General features: G+C 36.4%; 1 protein-coding gene across 2 annotated transcripts; it reads right to left on the bottom strand.

Annotated features, from left to right (window-relative positions):
- Nucleotides 1-2,330: 2,330 nt before the first annotated feature.
- On the bottom strand, nucleotides 2,331-8,365 carry LOC128217605 (uncharacterized). 2 transcript variants are annotated; one of them, XM_052924851.1, is made up of 6 exons: nucleotides 7,993-8,365; nucleotides 5,530-5,593; nucleotides 4,964-5,202; nucleotides 4,606-4,714; nucleotides 4,416-4,476; nucleotides 2,331-3,511 (listed from the first exon to the last, which is right to left on the bottom strand). In XM_052924851.1, the coding sequence occupies exons 1-6, from the start codon at nucleotides 8,048-8,050 to the stop codon at nucleotides 3,005-3,007; spliced, it is 1,038 nt and encodes a 345-aa protein (XP_052780811.1). In that variant the 5' UTR covers nucleotides 8,051-8,365; the 3' UTR covers nucleotides 2,331-3,004. The 2 variants fall into 2 exon arrangements, with proteins under 2 accessions (XP_052780811.1, XP_052780812.1); XM_052924852.1 differs by having other exon boundaries at nucleotides 4,964-5,157.
- Nucleotides 8,366-20,744: the final 12,379 nt, after the last annotated feature.

Raw genomic sequence — 20,744 nt, 5'->3', positions numbered from 1 at the left:
CATCACATCCATTAGCCATTGTAAACAACCACCTGATAATGTCCTGACTTCCCTAGAAAAACTTTAAATTTCCATTTACAAGGAACAACCTCCTTATCAACCATCAAGTTACTCGGTAACCACTTACTTCCTAGGCAAGTAGCAACATCCTTAATAACCACTGACTTGATGATCATTTTAATCAAGCGATATAGGGCCCTCTAGTGAAACGAATGTTGAACTGGCGCAACAAACAACATTCAATAATCAGAATCTAACGTTTTCGCGACATCGAACGTTAATAAACGTCAAAAAACGTTAAATCACGGTCAAGGTATTAATGACAACAAAAGTGTTACGTTGACATCGCGACATTGTGTACTTTGTTTGTCCATTGAAATGGGTAAATAATATGTGAAAACATATTTTTAACAAGTTTGTTTTATTGATTGACATTTTCATTTAAAATGAGTTTGCATTTTTATTTTTGTAATATTCTATAATAAAAAGTGTATACATATCGTTGTACATAATGGAGCCTTGTTGATTGGATATTTGTTTTAACTACTATGTGTTCAGAAACTTGACATCAAATTTTACTTTTTATGTAAATAAAGGAGAAAAAAGTAATAAAATGCGCCCAAATGCACCATTTAGGACACGAAAATTAACTACATTGAAAATCTTGAGGAGTACCCCAACCACCTTCCCACAACTCTTTAAACCAAATAAATTTCTGTTCTGATGGAGAGCGCAAGTCAAAAGGTTACGCCCCTAAGTTTATCTCCCTCTAACGCCGATTCCAGGATACACCCCTGATAACTGTTTCTGTTTCACATCATCGGTCCAACCTTCGTTACAACTCGGCCATCTCCGTCAAGCTTCGAGATAGATCGGATAATGATTTCGGTTGGATAATGGACGAGGTGTTCCGATTGCAACGCAATAGCCGAGTTTATCTCCCTCTAACGCCGATTCCAGGATACACCCCTGATAACTGTTTCTGTTTCACATCATCGGTCCAACCTTCGTTACAACTCGGCCATCTCCGTCTAGCTTCGAGATAGATCGGATAATGACTTCGGTTGGATAATGGACGAGGTGTTCCGATTGCAACGCAATAGCCGAGTTTTTTTCCGATAGCAACGCAATATGTTGGTTTCCGTGAGACATTAATCTCTCAGTTTCATATCTGCTTGTTTTATTAATATTCCTTGTAATGAATTGGGAGAATGTATGTTCTCGACAATATCACTAGATCACATGAACATTAAGTCTTGACACAATAGTATGGCGGCCAAGTGTTATACTCATCAAAAAAGTTAATACGTAAATATCGCTTAAAAGTGTTATTCGGTAGTATTTTCTACTTTTTGGTAAAAGCTTGAATGTCGATTAAAGCCGATTGATAACGCCGATTGATAATAAGTATCTTCCATGGGTAGATGTATCCAAATCCCTGTGCAAACTACGGAAACGAGGTTTAAATGAGGTGGATGAAAAGGTACCTTCCAATGCCGAGAGTATAAGATCGGTTCATCCCAATCTAAGCGTAGGGTATTTTGCGGAAACGAGGTTTCAGCAGATCACCCTGCGCGAGGGCTGGGATGAACCTATCCTACACGAGTGGCCGTGGTAGATAACTTTTCTCCCATCACAGTTTTTCAAAATGTAATAAAAAAGTATTTAAATTTTTAAAAAAAATACATACGATTAATTTTAATTTTGTTTGCCCCTGGGCAAGACAAGGATTTCCAGCATTGCCAAGAATTTCGATCTGCCAATCGTAGATGATGTTTCCAAATTATTTAGAGATTTAGCCGGACTCTCTTGCACTGATGTGCGTATTAATTATTGTCTAAAATTTGTCGTGGAAAGATAACAATCTTTGTTCCGTACACACCCAGGAATGAAGAAATGAGCTTCTATCAGGTTTCGTTAAAGCTGCACTCTCATATATTGACCGTTTTGACAACTTTTTTTATTTTTGTCTTTATATGAGACAATTGTTGCATACATGTCTGAAACCATTGAAATATGACTGATGACAAAATATAAGATCGCAGTTTTTCATATTTCCGTTCAAAAATGGCTGTTTTATGGCTAAGAGCGTAACCTTAAGACAAATTAACTGAGATCTGGTGTATTGCCATTCATCTCATATGACTTAACTGAAGGCATTGATGCCAAACTCATCTGATTTTTAGACAACAAAAAAAGTCAAAACTTTCAATCTGTGAGAGTGCAGCTTTAACAGTGCAGATCTACGTGATACTTTATAGCATCTACATCGACTCATTCTCACTCCTCTTTCCACCGTCATTCTATTTTATTTCAATAAGTCTATAAGATTTTGGTTTGGAATTCATTTTATTTGCGTCATATACACTTTTGTAAAACAAAGCTTTATACAAGTAATTTGATATATTGTCTTTCAAAAGAAAAGACGAAGTGGCGAATGTAACTATGTTATCGCGAAAACAATTTTGAGATCGTTTCAACATATCAAATTAGGCAACATACAATGCATTGTACATAAAAAGTAATCTAAATCAAAAAAAAACTGTCAAATTTAAAATCGATGATTTTTTAAAGAGACGACCATGTTCATCGTGCACTTGATCTGAAGTTTCATTTGAAAGCTGTTTTCTCACAGATTGAACGTTTTGAGACCTTTTTTTATTTATTGTCTTGGAACGAGCTATTTGTATGTGGAAATCCATAAGAAACATGTATATAAGAATGCTGACAAAAAAAATGCATATTTTTATAATTAAGTTCAAAAATTGATTTTTTTTTATGTTTTATGCATTTTGTATCCATACGGTATCAGCCATAAAACATTAATTTTGGAACGGAAATATAAAAAATCTACGATCTGATTTTTTGTCAGCAATCTTATATCATTGTTTTGCAGATATTTACGCAAAAATTTGCTCTTCCTAAGACAATTTTTTTATATAAAAATGGTATATCTGTGAGAGTGCAGCTTTAAATCAATGATTTTTTAAAGAGACGACCGTGTTCATTGTGCACTTGACCTGAAGTTTTCATTTTCAATTGTCAAAAAGTTAAGCTCTTTCGAGCTTATGGCGCTCTCTCTGCCGACCTCATACAGCTGTTGTTCGGACCTCGCTCTCAGGTCTGATGGCAATGGGCTTGCCAGATCATTCTCATCGTTTGATTTGTCTTCTGCATTAGTACACATAACTTCAGACTCCGCTTCATTGTTATCACGTTCAGGCGGTTCCTTCTTGACACTTGTCTCACTTTCTACTAATACTGCAGCGTTACCATTGGTATGTTCAGTTTCGGATATCAACGTTTGGTACACATTGTCAACGCGCTCAGTGGTGTTGTTAGCCGTACTAAGCTCGCCATCTCGAATCTGATCATATACCTGAGACGACTTCTCCTCCGGTCCAGTAACTAGTATTGACACGGAATCGCCTTGGGCAACATATTTAAGATTACTATGGAGTTGTTTCTTCTCCAGCTCGTTCAGTCTATCTAGGTTGAGCTGGCGCAATACCTGAAACAGCGTACAATTAAGACTTACAATTAAGACTGTGTTTTGTTCCACTAGTGTTGATAACTATTTAAAGGGATTAGACACCAGATGGTCCCTAAATCGGCAAATACAGCAACAAGCCTATAATTGTCAATAAGAGCTATTATAAACCCGTTAATACATCAGTTTACATGATTAAAAGAATATGTGTCTCTGTTTAAAAATAGCGCATATTGGTTTCCCAGTTTATAGTGTGTATATTTAGCATGTAAATGCCACGTGATTAGAACAGATACATATACCGACGCTATTTTTAAATTTACTGGTATTTACGTGTTAGACAAAGCCAGTAGATTTCGAATTGGAAAGCGAAGTGATACTTCAGTAAGATTCAATGCGTTGTACACAACGATTTCAATCCAAGCATATGGAAGTATCACCTCGTGTCTAGTCCCTTTAAAGCTGCACTATTACAGATATACCCGTTTTTATTTTTTGTCTTGAAAAGAGCAAATGTTTGCGTTAATATCTACAAACCAAAGAAATAAGATTGCGGACAAAAAATCAGAACGAAGATTTTCATATTTCCGTTCGAAAAGTAATGTTTTATGGCTTTAACCGTTACTAACGGTTTAAGAAAAATGCATAAAACATCATTTTTTTTAACTTAAATATAAAAATCTGCGATCTGATATTTTGTCAGCAGTCTCACATAACTGGTTTCCATGGATTTTCGCAAAAATTGGCTCGTTCAAAGACAAAAAATAAAAAAAAAGTTGTCAAAACGTTCAATCTGTGAGAGTGCAGCTTTAAAATGAAAAGACTATTATAATTAATGACTAAATAAATTCCTACGATATAAGCATAAAATGCATATATTCAAGAATTGCATAGATAATATCATTTCTGTTTGCGCAATATTCACCTTTTCCGTGGTTCTGTCGCTGGCGCCGGACCATCGTCCACGTCTTGTTCGCCTAAAACATCTACAACAGGCAATACTGATCGTTCAAATCTTTAAACTATAATACATGTTATTGATTTGTTGAAATACATATAAAAAGGTGATGATGATGATGATGATGATGATGATGATGATGATGATGACAACTTACAGTTGTTGGTTTATGTAAATGCGGAATGGCACAAAGACGAGTATCATCCCGGCTATAATGGACACAGGGATGGCGACTGCCAGTCTCAAAGTGCAGGAACAACCCTCTCCTGTAGGTAAAGAAGTGGATTGGATTTGAATTGGCTTTTCATTTACTGTTATTGTAGATATTTCATTAGTATGAATCCTAAGGTAGCGACGTATATCTCCCAAAGTTTCACGATTTCAGTTTCACGATTTCTGTGTACTGCACACTTATATATGGCAGCATTTGCTAGTTACTTATATGTTAAAAAGTATTTTTATAAGATTAAAAACGATTTGATAATGCCAAGCCCCATAAAAAAGAAAAACATTACTCGGTTGCCGAGGAGCTGTCATTGGTTTTGCCGTTGGGGTTGTGTGTGTGGTGCTATCCGTGCTGAAGTCGGCGCTGTAGTCGGCGCTGTAGTCATCGTAGGCATCGGTGCTGGATAAGTAATCCGTGGACGGAGACTTATCATTGTTGTTGTTGTTGGTTATCGGTTGGTCGGTGTTGGCGTTGCCCGATTCACTGAAATGTGTGGCTGCATGCGTCGAGTCCAACGCTGTCGGGGTTCTATACAGCCATAATATAACATAACAAATTGGGTATATTTCATCAATTTCATAACACAGACTTTATTTTATTTACTTATTAGAACATTTTAATTTACGGATTGTAAAACATGTACTAGTACTAGGAGTGTGCCACTAAAATTAATTGGCTTCAAAATTACTTTATTTGTATTCTTAGAGGGGCCTGGAGGATATGTTGACACCTTCATAATATGTAAATTACTCTAATTGACTTGATGCATCTAGAGTGTGGTCTTAAGATTGCTTTTAATTATGTCTTCTAGAACGATTTGCATGTTTATGCCAACTTTCTGGTATGTGGACTAACCCCTCTGTTGTTAACCCCTCTGTTGTTGTGACGCCTTCAGCTCCGCCCCAGCAGCACAAAACTACTGAAATATGCATATGGTTGTATGACATTAATAATAAAAAGCAACATTTATAAAGGGACATATATATATAATTTTCGAAATATTGATATAAAACAACATACTTCTGACATAGGCCTATAAGGCAGGTAGCTAAGAAACATATCTGCAAAAGCATTAGGTCATTCCAGTACAATAAATGTACCTGTAGAAATGATACATCTCATGCCATGTTTCAATTTTGGCATGTTTGGGTGTAGCCAATGTCTCTTCTATAATTCTTTGTATAAAAATAATCTTGGTCCCCAGAAAGAGAAAAGTTAGCATATACTTCAAATGTCATGATTTGCTTTTTTCTGGCTTGGGTGTAGCCCATGTTTCTTATATAATAAATGAAAACAAACAAATCTTACAGAAACCAAGGTTTATACAAGAAACATTGGTTATACCTAAACATGCCCAAATTGAAACATGGCATCTTAAATATAACGTTTATACTTCCGGGGACTAAATCTATTGATTCGATTGAATTGTATTCATGGGCAGGTAAATCAGAAAGGACAATAAGTGGGTATATCTTAAACTTTCAATGCTGTTTGAGAATTAAAGTTGCACTCTCACAGACTGACTGTTTTGACAACTATTTTTTTCATTTTTTTTGTCTTGGACTGAGCCAACTTTTGCGTTAATGTCTGGAAACGGGTAATATAAGACTGCTGAAAAAGGATCAGATCGCAGTTTTTCATATCAAAGTTCAAAAAATGATGTTTTAATGCTAAAAGCGTTACTAATGCTTTAAATAAAATGAAAGTTTCGGCAGTTTACCAAACAAGTGAGATCTGTTCTATTGTGAGTTATCCTACATGACGGAGTTTATAACACTGGCCTCAATTTCTCGAAACTTCTTAAGTCCCTTATAACAGGATTAGGCTAAACTCACTATTTTTGGCTTTCAATAATTTGGATAATATTTACTTCTTTAAGAGTTTTTATACTTTAGATAGGAATTATCTATGTTAGTTAAATTAAACCATTTTTCGTTTATCAAAATTCCATTCAAGTATGTATTTTGAGTAATTGAAATAAGCTACTTAAGCCTGTTAAGCTTAAGAAGTTTCGAGAAATTGGGGCCTAATGCCTAAATCAGCTGGTTAAGAAGTTTCGAGAAATTGGGGCCTAATGTCTAAATCAGCTGATTAAGAAGTTTCGAGAAATTGGGGCCTAATGTCTAAATCAGCTGATTAAGAAGTTTCGAGAAATTGGGGCCTAATGTCTAAATCAGCTGATTAAGAAGTATTGAGAAATTGGGGCCGAATGTCTAAATCAGCTGATTAAGAAGTTTTGAGAAATTGGGGCCTAATGTCTAAATCAGCTGATTAAGAAGTTTCGAGAAATTGGGGCCTAATGCCTAAAATCAGCTGATTAAGAAGTTTCGAGAAATTGGGGCCTAATGTCTAAATCAGCTGATTAAGAAGTTTCGAGAAATTGGGGCCTAATGCCTAAATCAGCTGATTCTGAGACAAATTCTTTTTTTTAAAAGTTATCAAATCGGTCACTATAGTGCACCTTTAACACAAGATACTTCTAGTAAATAGTGTTTCAGTGGGAATGTGTATTATGAAAACGACACATTACTTCCTGTAGCAAGTGGTGAATTGACCCTTAAAGCTGCACTATCACAGATTAATTGTTTAAACAACTACTTTTTGTCTTGAAAAAAGCCATTGTTTTGCATAAATGACATGAAATCAGTATTCCAAGACAAAAGAACAGAACGCAGTTTTCATATTTACGTTTGAAAATTGATGTTTTATTTACGTTTGAAAATGGATGTTTTATGGCTATAAGCGTTACTAAAGCTTTAAATAAAATGAAAGTTTCGACAATAAACAAAACAACTGAGATCTGTTCTATTGTGAGTTATCTTATATAGCTAAATTGAAGGCACTGATGCCAAAAAATGAGATGATTCTGAGACAATTTTTTTTTTTTTTAAAAAAGGTCAAAATTGTCAAGTTGTGGGAGTGAAGGTTTAAGTTGGTTAAGACTAGCAGTGACACAGTGCCGTAGCCAGACTTAAAAAGACACCGAGGCAGAATAATCTATGGGGGTCCGGGGGCATGCAACCCCCCCCCCCCCCCGGAAAGTTTTCTTTGCAAGAAGCAATTTCCTGCATTCTGGAGTATCTTTGGTCGATGGATCGTGTACATTGAGGCAACAGAAGTAAGTCGAAAATAGTAATCTTCAAAGCTATAGAAAATGTTCTTTGCCCAAAAAACATGTGCCTCAGTGTTGCTACGGCACTGTGACATCATTATTGAATTAACTTAAAGCACTATTTAAAACAAACACACTACAATTGGCAACTTACGTTAATGTTCATTAAAAGAGTATAGAAAATAATAGAAGTATAAAGCAAATACCCATCGCCAGAACAGCGCTGATTTTACAGCATCCCATGAAAAACACTGCCATTTCCATGCAAACACTTGCGAGTCCAAGTCTGTAAATAACACTTGTTTAAAACACTGTCCAGCTAGAACGTTATCAAACTTTCAATTTAAAACTAACAAACGGAACATAAATTTCCCGTTGATTGTGTTGTTCAAGTGGGTTTCAAGTTGCGAAGAACATCTCTTGTAAGTACATCTTGTATATGAAGGAAACACCAGTGAATCATACACTGAACACATCAACATGCTACTCGATGAAACTATATAAAAACATTATATTGTTATAATGAAACCCGGGTATTTTATATCTAAAAAGGAAGTCCATTTATCTCAAGTGTCGCTTACATATTCTTCCTGGTATCCAGTTTCAGTGAATAAGAACGGATTTATATGAACAAAGTGTGTTTAAGACACATAGCGGTTTTAAACATAACATGCGAGCGTCTTACTTCGGTAAGTTTAAAGTAACAGGGACGTTCTTTTCATGTTTAAAGGGGCTAGACACCAGATGGTCCCAACATAGGCAAACACACCATCTCAAAACAAGCCTAGAAATATCAATGAGAATTAGTATGAGGCCGATAATACATCATTTTAATACACCATTTTACTTAATTAAAAGAATACTTCGTCGCTGTCTCAGCTGAGTTTACCCGTTTAAAAATAGCGTATAATGGTGTCCTACTTTATAGTGTGTCTATTAAGAATGTGGAGGTCACTTCATGAGTACAGGTACATATACCGACGCTATTTTTTTATTTACTGGGATTTCTTTACAAACCCAGTAAATTTCGAATTGGAAAAATACGAAAAAATGTGAAAGATACATGAAGTAAGCAATGAGATACATCAGTAACTATAATATTCAATGTATTGTACACACAGATATTCAATAAATGCATGTGTTTGACATTTTTCTCTTTTTTTTTTCTTGCACTAGTATCATCTAGTGTCTAGTCCCTTTAAGGTCCTTCCACAGTGCAAAAATCGTTTGAAGGTCCAAAACATTAAACGTTTAAAACATTCAAAAATTTCCAGCATGCTCGCAGAAAGTATTAAGAGGGGATACTCCAAAGAACTACTTATTATCATGTCCTTTTAACCTATTTGTGTGCTCATGCGCTCTATAGTTAGCAGAATGACGTCGAAACCATGAAATAGGTCCCCCCGGTTAGCTCAATCGGTAGAGCGTTGGACTCTGAATCGGACAACCCGGGTTCGATTCCCGGGCGGACCAGGTCACTTCTGTTGTGATTGGTTATGAAATCCTTTCTACGACCATTCGCACTGTACCACTGCCCCTGGCATGTACAAAAGTTGTCAGTTCCTTGCAGAGGTGAAGGCACCTAGTACTGGTTCTGCCCAGGATAGGTGTGCAGTGGTTGAACTGTCACTCTGGGACCCTTCAATGTGATCACGCCTGGACCCGGAGTATAAACTATTAACACCACCACCACCATCAAATAGATTAATATTAAAGATTTACACCGAGGAAGCAGCAATTTATTCACCGCATCCCGTCCACCATGTTTACTGACAAAAAAAGCAGTGATAACTGTGTACTACAGGACAGATTATTGTTTAGGTGTAATCAGGACTTTATCAATCATTTACGAAAGCATGTTATATCAGAGTTTCATTCAATAATATGCATTTGCATTTCTTCGAAAATTAATGTTTTTGACAAAACAATCAACAATGTCTTGAGCGTTTGTGGCCATTGAAGGCAATTACATGTTTGTAGCCAGGAAATGAGTTTAAGCCATTATGTTTCATTATTTTATTAAAATCTTTCTGATTTGAAAATATATCATCAAGGGCCCACAAAACCTTGTTGGATGGGTAGTCTGGAGCATGTTGCCACAAAAACTTGCTTAGATGGTCGACTGACTTTTCCGAAAAAATCCAAACGCTTTTCGATCTAAAATCTTCGTAAAATTCGGTCAACTCCTTATATAATTACACCAAAACATGGCAGAGGATGAATGGTTTACCTCTGAAAAATAGTGTTCCTCGATCAAAACGAAATAAAACATGAGCTTTTGAAACGTTTAATTTGTTGGCCTTCCACACCACCTTTTTTGCACTTAAGACTTCATCACATGTAAAGCATATAATCATGCACATGAAACCAATACATGTTGGTGCTTTCAGTACTTTTTGTTGCGGTCATCAAGGCGTTCCTACCAAGTCATAAGAGCTACTTCGAGCTCTTTAGAACCTTTAAGAGTTATTTTATATTTAGAAAAAAGTTATGTCACGTGTCATCGTGTGATAAAACACATTTTATAACGACGAGTTCCAGTTTTTATCTCATGCGTTTTTCATGGTGGCTAATGTCTGATATTAAGTGTTTCCTCGATGAAAGGGATACAATGCGACAATGCGAAACCCGCTATATACATGGTTGGGAAATAATGAACGCGTCATGTGATGGGGCAACGCACGAAGTTTCTTTTTATTAAAGATGCACGTCTACTTCCAAATAAGCAGTTAAACAATTAATACATTTGTCTTAATTTACCGAAAAGGATTGATACATATCGAAAAACAATGATTCTTATGAAGGGTAACATGTTTTATTTTAAAGAAAGGTGCAGAAAACACGAATTTCTACCTTATCAGGCGATAGTTGATCAGTGTAAAAATTTAAGGACCCACCATTTATTTAATATTTGTGCGTGTTTGGGCCAAATGTCATAAATAGACAAGAAACGCCGCAATGCGACGAAACCAGGTTTTCAATGATTGACAGAACTTCAGCCGGTGTCTGTTTTTCTATTTTTAGTAACAGTGACCTTGACCATAGGGACCCAAACGCAATCACATATAAGATATCCATAAACTCTTCCTTTATACCAAGTTGGGTCAAGATATGTCAACCCTAACTAAAGTAATTCAGTTTCAATTGTTTTTTTCTAATCTTAGTAAAGTGACCTTGACCTTGATCCTAGGGACCCCAAACACAATCCCATGAAAGGTATCCATAAACTCTTCATTTATACCAAGTTTGGTCAAGATATGTGTACCCGGACTAAAGTTATTCAGTTTTAACTCTTTTCTTCTATTTAGTAAAAGTGACCTTGACCCCAAACGCAGTCCAATGAAAGGTATCCATAAACTCTTCCTTTATACCAAGTTTGGTCAAGATATGTGGACCCTTACTAAAGCTATTCAGTTTCAACTGTTTTACTATTTTTAGTAACAGTGACCTTGACCCTAGGGATCCCAAACGCAATCCCATGAAAGGTATCCATAAATTCTTTTGTCATTCAACGAAAACGGTTTGTCACTCCAAATTCACTGACCTTGACCCAAAAATCAATAGGGATCATAAACCAGTCATGACCAACCGACATTCCAAATCCCTGGTGCAAGCGTTTTTAGTAATCCAACCAGAAGCTTTTGACTTAGAGGAAACTGTTTTCCCCTAAAGATCAATGTGAAATTAAACTACTGATCCCAAAACCAATAGGGGTCATCTACTAATCATGACCAACTGGCATATAAAGATTGAATTTTTTGGTGCAAGTGTTCTTAACTTATTCAACAGAAATCGATTTTCCCCCTCAAGTCATTGACCTTTGACATTAAAATCAAAAGGGTTCATCAACTAGTCATGACCAACTGGCATAACAATTATTAGCATAAAGTAGGGAAACGTTTATTTTTCATTTCAAGGTCACCTTGACCTTCACCTTTTGATCCCAAAATCAATAGGGGTAATCTTCAGGTCATGACCAACTGACAAACCAAGTATGAAGGTCCTTGGTGCAAAGGTTTATTAGTTATTGAACAGAACCATTTTACAGATTTTGGTCACCACTAACATTATTGTGTACCTAATGGTTACCGTGACCTATTCATCTCAAAATCAATAAGGGTCATCTACTTGAATACCAAGTATTAAGTTCTTTGTCTTAAAGAATCTAAAGTTATTGAGCTGAACTCTTATATTTAAATAATTAGGGATCATCTCTTAATCATGACCATTCTTTAATGCGTTTAGTTATTTGGGGGAAACTATTTTTCCGCTTGAGGTGACCACCAATACCATTTTTCAACTGAAGGTATCTGCGCCCTTGGCCTGCAAAAGGGGCCATGAACTAGCCATGACCAAATTGAATACCAATTATTAAGTCCCTTGATCTAAAGGATCTGAGTGAAAACCTTTTTTCACCACACCATTACCGCGACCAACACCCTTTGAACTGATCTTTAAAATCAATCGGAGCCATCTACTGTCATGACCAACCTGCATACCAAATATGAAGTTCGTTGGTCCAAGTGTTATTGAGCGGAAACGAAGTGTAACGCAGACTGACTGATGAACAGGGCAAAAATATGTCTCCCCCCATTCATTGGAGGAAAACATAATAAGAGTTAACCAAGTTGTTTCGCCTTAATTTTCCAAAACAACCATTCAAGCCCACTTAATTACTACAATAGCTCACCCTTGGCTCAGGTGACAAAAATGAATGGCCAGGTTTCGACTTGGTGTGAACATTTTGACCAGCTACTCCATTCAATTTCGTATGAAGATTCAATGGCCTGTCATACGGAATGGCCAACCCATCACCAAATCTCCCAGCCCTTAGGTGGGAGATGATTTCATTTTATTCAACAACACAATCGAAACAAAATACATTATATAAATAAACAAATGAGGCTGTTTCTTGTTGATGCGCAAAGCAGGTGGGAGATGGAGCAAGGAAGGCAGAGAAATCTGAAAATAGATCAAAATGCATTTTATAAATTATAAACAATAATTTTCACATCTGATTGTACAAATTATTTCAACATTTCATACATTTTAATATTAATTATTTGTAAAACAAGAATTGTTGTAGGACAGTGCACACAACTTAATGCCGCTTTGTCTTAGAAATGAATACAATAATGATAAAATATATGCCTGTCAAAAGCAAAATTCAAATTAACAAGAGCAAGGCCTGCGGGTGCTGAACGCTCGCCTGATTTTATCCTTGTAGGTGCAGAGGAGGTACAATTTTATTAAAGATATTCATAAATATTTCCTACACAGTATTTTTGGTTGTATTATGTTAAATGTTACAAAAATATTTTGTGTATGAAACTTAGCTGTTAACAAGGGGCAATAACCCAGTCAAAATATATGACAGGGTAATGTAACTTGTAACACTCTTATTTCATTGTAATACATTTGATAGTGAACAGGTATATCAAGATATTAAATATAATACAGTTTTCCTATTTTTAGTAACATTGACCTTGATCCCAGTAGCCCTAAATCCGATTAAATTTTTCATAAATATTTCTTATACACTAAGTTTGGTTGCATTATATTAAAAATCAGACTAGCTAAAATTACCAAAAATACTAAAATATCCCCAACCCTTCACTTACCCTTCCAAATGAGTGACTCAAAAAACTTATATAAGGTGCATTTTCCATTTATTGTCTGTGAAAAGAATTTGAAATCAATGCAACAAAAATTGAAGAAGCTATGTCCAATTTTCAAAAATCAACCAAAATCCATCAAAACTCATGTGTTTTTTTAACCACCAAAAACAGGCGATACTCAGCATCTTTAGGGTACAATGTGAAGAAGGGTATAAGATGAACAAGTTCCCCAATTTTCAAAGTGATAGCTTGGATAGTTTCCATGTAGGTGACCTAACACAAAACGACTCCGACGAGGATGAAAACAACGACAACGCCCCAAATGCTATCCCATGGAAGTACTCTATAAACTCTTCCAAAATACCAAGTTTGGTCACAATATAAATTATCAACCCTAACCTAACTTATTTAAATCCAAACATTTTTCTATTTTAAGTAACATTGATCTTGACCTTGACCCTAGGGGGGCCTAAATGTAATCCCATGAAAGGTCAAGCCAGAGAGGAATTTGAGCCAAACAAGTTCGAGCAACGGGTTTGACTGTATATTGGACTAGATTTACACACTCCTACACAGACTGGATATTGATGCTTCTAATGACTCAAATGACCAATATTGGAACTTCACTACATCTCATGATGGCACTTATTTTGATTTTAATGATAATGAGTAGAAAATGTGTGAATGAGTGTCTTATTTTTGAAGAGAAGAAAAGTAATAAAACTTGAAATAGATTCAATAAGTGCACACTTTCTGACCAAGTTTCATGAAAGTCAGAAAGAAAATGAGAAGCTAGAATGTTCATAAAAGTAATGTTACATGCAAACATTTAACAGCAAAAACAAGTAACCTACCTGCAAACTAATGTCTGTAAAGCCACTCTCTGCCACTTTTGACCAACCCATGACGCCCTTCCAGTTTATACAACAGTAGTTTAATGCCTGGAAGAAATGTCCATTTAGAGCAATTGTGTCCAGTGATAATCCAGATGAATAATCATACGTGTAAAAAAGCTACAGATCTCTGCCATTTACTTAAACAGTTAAAGAATAAAACTATTATCAGTAAAGCATACTTTATATTCAATACAATAGCCAGCAATTAATTTAACAAAAATTTTAGATTTAATTTTCACCAGTTACTAGCAGTTATACTGAGTGTATGACTTTGATGAATACAATAGTTATTTACTAAGTCCTGTTGACTTCTGAGGAGAGGGCAGCATTATTTCATCAATGCAGCATGAAAACTTTTTTGGTGCCATTTGAAGCGAGGAATAATTAATTTGGATATTAAATATCGCCAAAAGACAAGGTTTCCATGATGCTACTGATGACGGTCTTCAACAAGGAAGGTAATTACAATGTGGTGACCATTAAAAAGGAGTTCCATAAGGGCACTTGTTTTATCTTTGCCCATGGGCAAGATAAGGATTTCCAACATGGCCAAATCTTGGATATTCTTATCTGAGGTGGGAGAGTGTTTTCTCACTTGATTTATTAAAAAGGTTGGATAATCAAGAGTCCTTGTATAATTTGTTTCAATGCAATAAATGATGTATTTGCTGAGATCTTGACCTAAATGTGGTTACATGCAAAATCTCAATCATAATTTTGAATAATAAAGGGCTATGATATGCATTTTAAACAAAACATTTCTATCTAACTTATTAAGTAGTACCTCTGTGTTAAGTTTCAATCCAATACATCAAGAAGTTACTGATATATTACGGTAACCTATGTGTGCTTACATGCAAATCAAGAATGTTCACGTCTAATAGTAAAGGTAATATTTTGCATTTTATACTCGTTTAATCAAGAGGGATGGGAAAAGATGTCTAAAGGTTAAATGCAATACATAATGTGTATGATGAGATAATGACTTAAAGGTGCTTACATGCAAAACTTTAATCAAGGTGAGAAGCCAATGCTAGAGTGAGTAATATAGTTCTCCTTATTCTTTGAAAAGTTGAGCAAATAATCAACTTACAATGCTTATAAAGCTACATGTAGATTTTCCCCAAACCGTTGATTGACATACCTAGATGGCTTGATCCTGTTCCTGGCTGTGATCCACATGCTTTGAAATGGTTGCCTCCATCTAGCCCTTCTGAAGCCCGGCCTCCGAGATCTGCTGGAATGCCAAACATCCCCTGAAAAAAAAGTTAAGTATTTCTCTCGATTTACATTCAATCTAAACCTAAATAAATAAAAAATATAAGTATCAAAATAGCAAATTATAAAAAAAGCGTACAAATATTAGTACAATTCATACGAAACCAGAAAATGCATGTGGTGTAACTATGTATACGGGAAAACATTCTAACAATCTGTGAGACAATTGATCATACAATATGGATGGTACTGAGAGAACTGTCAGTCAGAGCAGTTCTCACTCCCACAAGATACAATGCAGGACCAGACAGTATCCTTGGCCAAGCAGACGGCATCGCTAAGTAGCTATTTATGACTCACTTTCTGAGACACACATATGACAGGCATAGAGAATTTGTTCAACAGGCTGTTTAACAACTACTGTGCCAACACCCACTTTCCATTGTGGTGGCCCCATACCCAAAGGCGAATGTTAAGAGACGTTAACCCCTGGCAACCCTGCCCTCAACTCTCCATCGAGCAGCTCCAAATGCTCAAACAGCTTCCTGGCGGCACACATGGGATTATTGCTAGTGACGATTAGGCGCTCGCACTATTATCATTAATGCCTTTCTATTTGTAAGCATGGTGAGCAGAAATTCAGCCCAGTTTCCATTGGTTTTCCTGCGTATTCATTCAGTCTGGGCTGGTATTCAATAGTAGTCTTAATTGGATCTAAGAGCTAATCAGAGTACTTGTTATTAATAACTGACCAATAGAGTGAATGAAGTCAATGATGTATGACCCTAAGAATAACATCATTTTTATCAATGGAGTCTGAAGTCAGGGAGTAAGTCCACCATTGGTTCGTGGCCACCAAGCCGGACAAGTGGGTTTTGTCCAGGTACTCCGTTTTCCCCCACAACACAAGACCACACTCTCGCACAACATCGTGCCATTGAGAGTGACTTAGTTTTAAAATAAAGCTATCATAGCTTTTTTAACAATCGTTGTTAAATATATAATGTTTAAACTAAGTCCACCATTCACTGGCAGACAGGATCAGCAGTAGCAGTCCTTGTTTTGAAGCCACCTCTTGAGAAGACAGTCACATCTGACATTCCTCACAAACATGTCTACATATGCCAAGCACAAGAATAACCCAAAATAAGTGTCAGGATATAAAGTGATCAACCTAAGACTCCATCAATTTTCACCCTTAAATTGCACCATTTTAAATTCAGGTACAGCTGAGCCAATATTTTGGTTTGTAGTTTTCCATTGTGGGCTTAGGTTTTGATCAAAGGAATCACTGAATTGGAACCATTTTAGTAATGTCAGCCTGGCCCTATTCAAGTAGCCCTACAGTCCATATTGGACATGCATAAAACACTGCCAACATTTTTTTAAACAAGCAAGCATAAAGCTGCTTAGTATCAGTGGACGTTGTCTTTTTTCGCCCTTTTATTATCCAGTTAGGTGTCCCTGTATAGGTCAAGGCGGTATCTAACACATGACCTGCCTTTGGTAACACCGTAACATGGACAAGGTGTCCCTTGGTAGGCCGGCCCCCAATGGTACGCCTTGGCCTGTCATTGGTGACAGCCTTGTGTGGGTCTTTAAACATTTAAAACCAATTTAATCAATTCATTGGTGTAAGTTGATTGCTGTTCTTCATCTTTGGGCATGAAGATGGTTAAAAAAGGTGATCAAGGAACTAGGACTAACACCTACAATAGTCAACCAATCACTGACTCCAATTAGATTCATTGACAAGCCCACAATGGAAGCTGAGCAAACAAAATATTGCCACAGCTGTATCTGCAATACATGTGGTTATAGTATAAGATTGAAATTTCATGATGTCCAACATTGATCACTTTCTATCATGACATTTAATTTAAGCAAATCTTATTTTCGACATCCTTTAGCCATGCCTATGGGAGATAACAGACACCACCGTCTCCTCAAGAGGTGGTCACAAGATCAGAACTGCTGGCACAGACCCCAGCTTCCAGAACATGGTTAGACATCCTTCCCAACTTCTCGTCAAAATTGGGCATAACAGGTAAAAGAAAATCACATGCCCATCTCTTAATTGTAGCACACCTCTTTGGATGGCAAAATCTTTCACAACAATGTGGCTTTATGTTCTGGGGGAACTTGGGTACCCAGTCAGAGGTGACCATGAGCTAATAACTGCACAAACCGGTCGGGACTATGTTTTCCACGGACCAGTGCAAAACCTTTTGATTACAGCTAATTTCAACTTGTGAATTCTGTACAAACATTTTTCCATTAGTAAACATTAGTTTTCCTTTACACTATTCAAAATGTCCTTTGCACTGTCATGTTTGCTTCTACTGCCTTTGGTAACACAAAAACTGCTAACATCTCAAGTTGGACATAATGTTATATTTAACATCAAACAAACTAACCATTTTGCTTAAAAAAGACTTTGCTATTATAAGGAAACAACTTTTGCCAAAAAAAAAACTTTCTGTAAAAGACGTACAAGTAATAACTTTACAGTTTAAGTTTATTCCACCAGTCATGCAAGTCAAACTTCATGACAGTAATGTAGAAGTTTGCATTGTACTTCTTGATGGAAAAGTTGGTTGATTTGACACTGGTTGCCCAGATCATAATCATACAGGGACACACAATAACACAAGAAAGAGAATGGCTATTAGAATACTCAGCAATGATCTAATGAATGCCACCAGAAAGCTGTTGAAGTGTTAGGAACTCAGCAAATCCCCCCTCCCTTAGGTCAAAATATATAGAGAAAAATTTGGTCACTTTCCTATAAATTGTTTATTTTTTTCCGGTTACAGATATTTTCTTTGACTATTTGATTACAACTAATACTTAATTTTATTAGTACTTCAATTAGTAATCAGATAAATGAGCTTCATGATTTTAACAAACTAGACTTTACACTTAATGATGGTTATATTCAACAAACAACTGAGTGTTGAAGCTTGTAAGAAAAGCCTTTGCATCTTGATTAAAACAAAATATATCAAAACATTTGTATTTCAAAATTTAACACCTTGTACACTTATTTTAGTGGTTGTAATTTTTTCTTCATTGTTTTGAAATGCTGTTGCGGTCTGTATTTTTTTCAGTTGTACCGTATGTTGTGACCATTAACCGCAACTGGAATCTATTTAGCAGTGCATGATGAATTGTCTAGGAATGACCCTTAAACTGAGCACAACTCAATTCCCAAGACCAGTTCTAATGAACTGTCTGACAAGATGAAACCCAGAACATGTTGATGACCTGTCAGAATGAAGAGTCACAGTACCTTCAAAGGTCCCAGGTTCAAAGCTGTTTGGGTTCTAAGTCTCCTTTAGCGCAAACAGAAGGAATAAGGAAAGGAAGTTGGTCAAGGAAAGGCATGATTTATTTAAGTGTTACTACAAGGGTGGGAAGAAATGCAAGTTGTTGCCTCAATGTATAATTGATCCATCTTTGAAAAAGGTTTTTGATGCCCATAATAAGAAAGACAAAAGGAACATCCAAGGGATATCCATATCGTGAAGAAACACCACCGCTAAGAACTACAGAATCAATTTTAGACAATGCAAGTTTGGCATTAAACTCTTAAAACAAATATAAGAAAAGAGTCAGAAGTGCATTAGTATTTTCAGACATCAAATACTTTAATCCACAGCAGAAAGTTTTGTTCCTGACTACATGCATGGGGTGTTTTTAGGTACACCACAAAGAGTTACTTTGTTTGTGGTTTGATGGGGGTTGTAAGGAACCATATATAAGTAAAATGGTGAAAGATATAGACACCAGACTGAGTTGCATGAAACTGACTGATTTAGTCATTCCAAGACTACCACGTAAATTGTTAGGTACAAAGCAACACTGAAAGGAATCTGATCTATGAAACTGGCTTCTGTTTTATGGACTTCCCTGTTTGGATAGGATCCATTGCCATACTTCTACAACTTTTGTCACCTTGTGAATGGAATATATCTGCTTCTTGGGCCTCTATTTCAGATTCTGACTTGATGATCTGGTTGAAAAGGACCTGTCAGCATTCTACAAAGGCTTTGAGTTTCTTTATGGCACCAACAATACAGGGTTGAATGTCCACAATATAGGCAGTCAAAAATTATGGCTTGGTCTGCTAAGAAACATGGTCTACTGTTGGCTTGCGATCGGTCATGCTTTGCCTTGTGGATTTAAATGGTTGGCTTCTGCATTCAGCCCATGGCACAGGAAATATCTCCAAGCAGCTACTGAGCATGCTGCATGGATTGAAGCAACTGAAACATGATGCTGCTAACTAAGCTGATGAACCTTTAAAAGAGTTTACACAAAGACATGACAACTTCAGGGAAAAACAAGTCAAGAAACTGTCTGGAGTAACCAACTGTGAGATAGCTGGCAACAAATTAGTCCTAGTTTAAAATGCAACAGCAGACATAACACATCTGTGTGGTGACATCATCTACTAAGTCAAGAGAGTTAAAATGAATGGACAGATTATGTACTCAGCTAACTATAACGAAAGAATTGAGAAAAATAGTGCAGTTTATCATTGTTCGAACAAATGGAAATGAAGGGTTGGGGCTGGAGCAGTTCTTTCTCACTGGACATTCTGGATAGTATTTTGCCAGACTGTGAGACCTTAGAAGTTGCTAACCTTCTCGTGACTGATGTTATTAAATTTTAGGTTAACAATAAAAAGGATAGGACATTCAAGGTGTTTAGGTGGTTGGACCTGTTTTAAGCTGTACATGAGCAATTTATTTGTTAACATATGTAGTTAGTCTAATTATTTCTGCCATCTGACATCAAGGCAAAGTAAATATAGTTTGAGGAACAAAATCTTATCTGGAGTTAACCCAAAATTCATATTTTTACATGCCAACAATGAATTAATATGTCTGCAGTGCAACTCCTGGGAGCAGCATTCTTGTGCAAGGAGTGAGACTGCTTGAATGCCCTCAAGAGGGAGGCTGGGGATTACCTGTTACCCCCAGGAAGGAACTACAAATGACCAAAGCCCCGACCAAAGAAGTGACGATGGAGGCCTTTTGGAGTGACATTGAGAAGGTGACCAGGACAGCGGGAGAGCGTAAGTTCACCACTCTGTGCCAGCTGAGCAACAAAATACTAACACTCCCACACAGCAATGCAGATACAGAGAGAGTATTCTAAATTGTGAGGAAAATTCAAACAAACAGCAGGAACAACCTTGGCCAGGAGACATTGGAAAAC

Source organism: Mya arenaria, chromosome 14 (assembly GCF_026914265.1).
Source record: "Mya arenaria isolate MELC-2E11 chromosome 14, ASM2691426v1".
NCBI classification, from domain to species: Eukaryota; Metazoa; Mollusca; class Bivalvia; order Myida; family Myidae; genus Mya; species Mya arenaria.
The sequence above is the reverse complement of the archived record's forward strand: the minus strand, read 5'-3'. Positions and strand labels throughout refer to the sequence as shown.

Coding starts and splice junctions, on each gene's coding strand:
- LOC128217605 (XM_052924851.1), bottom strand. CDS start 8,050: ATGGAAATGGCAGTGTTTTTCATGGGATGCTGTAAAATCAGCGCTGTT. Junction 5,594..7,992: donor CAGCGCTGTTCTGGCGATGG/GTATTTGCTTTA, acceptor TGCATATTTCAG/TAGTTTTGTGCTGCTGGGGC. Junction 3,512..4,415: donor GCGACAGAACCACGGAAAAG/GTGAATATTGCG, acceptor ACGCTGTTTCAG/GTATTGCGCCAGCTCAACCT.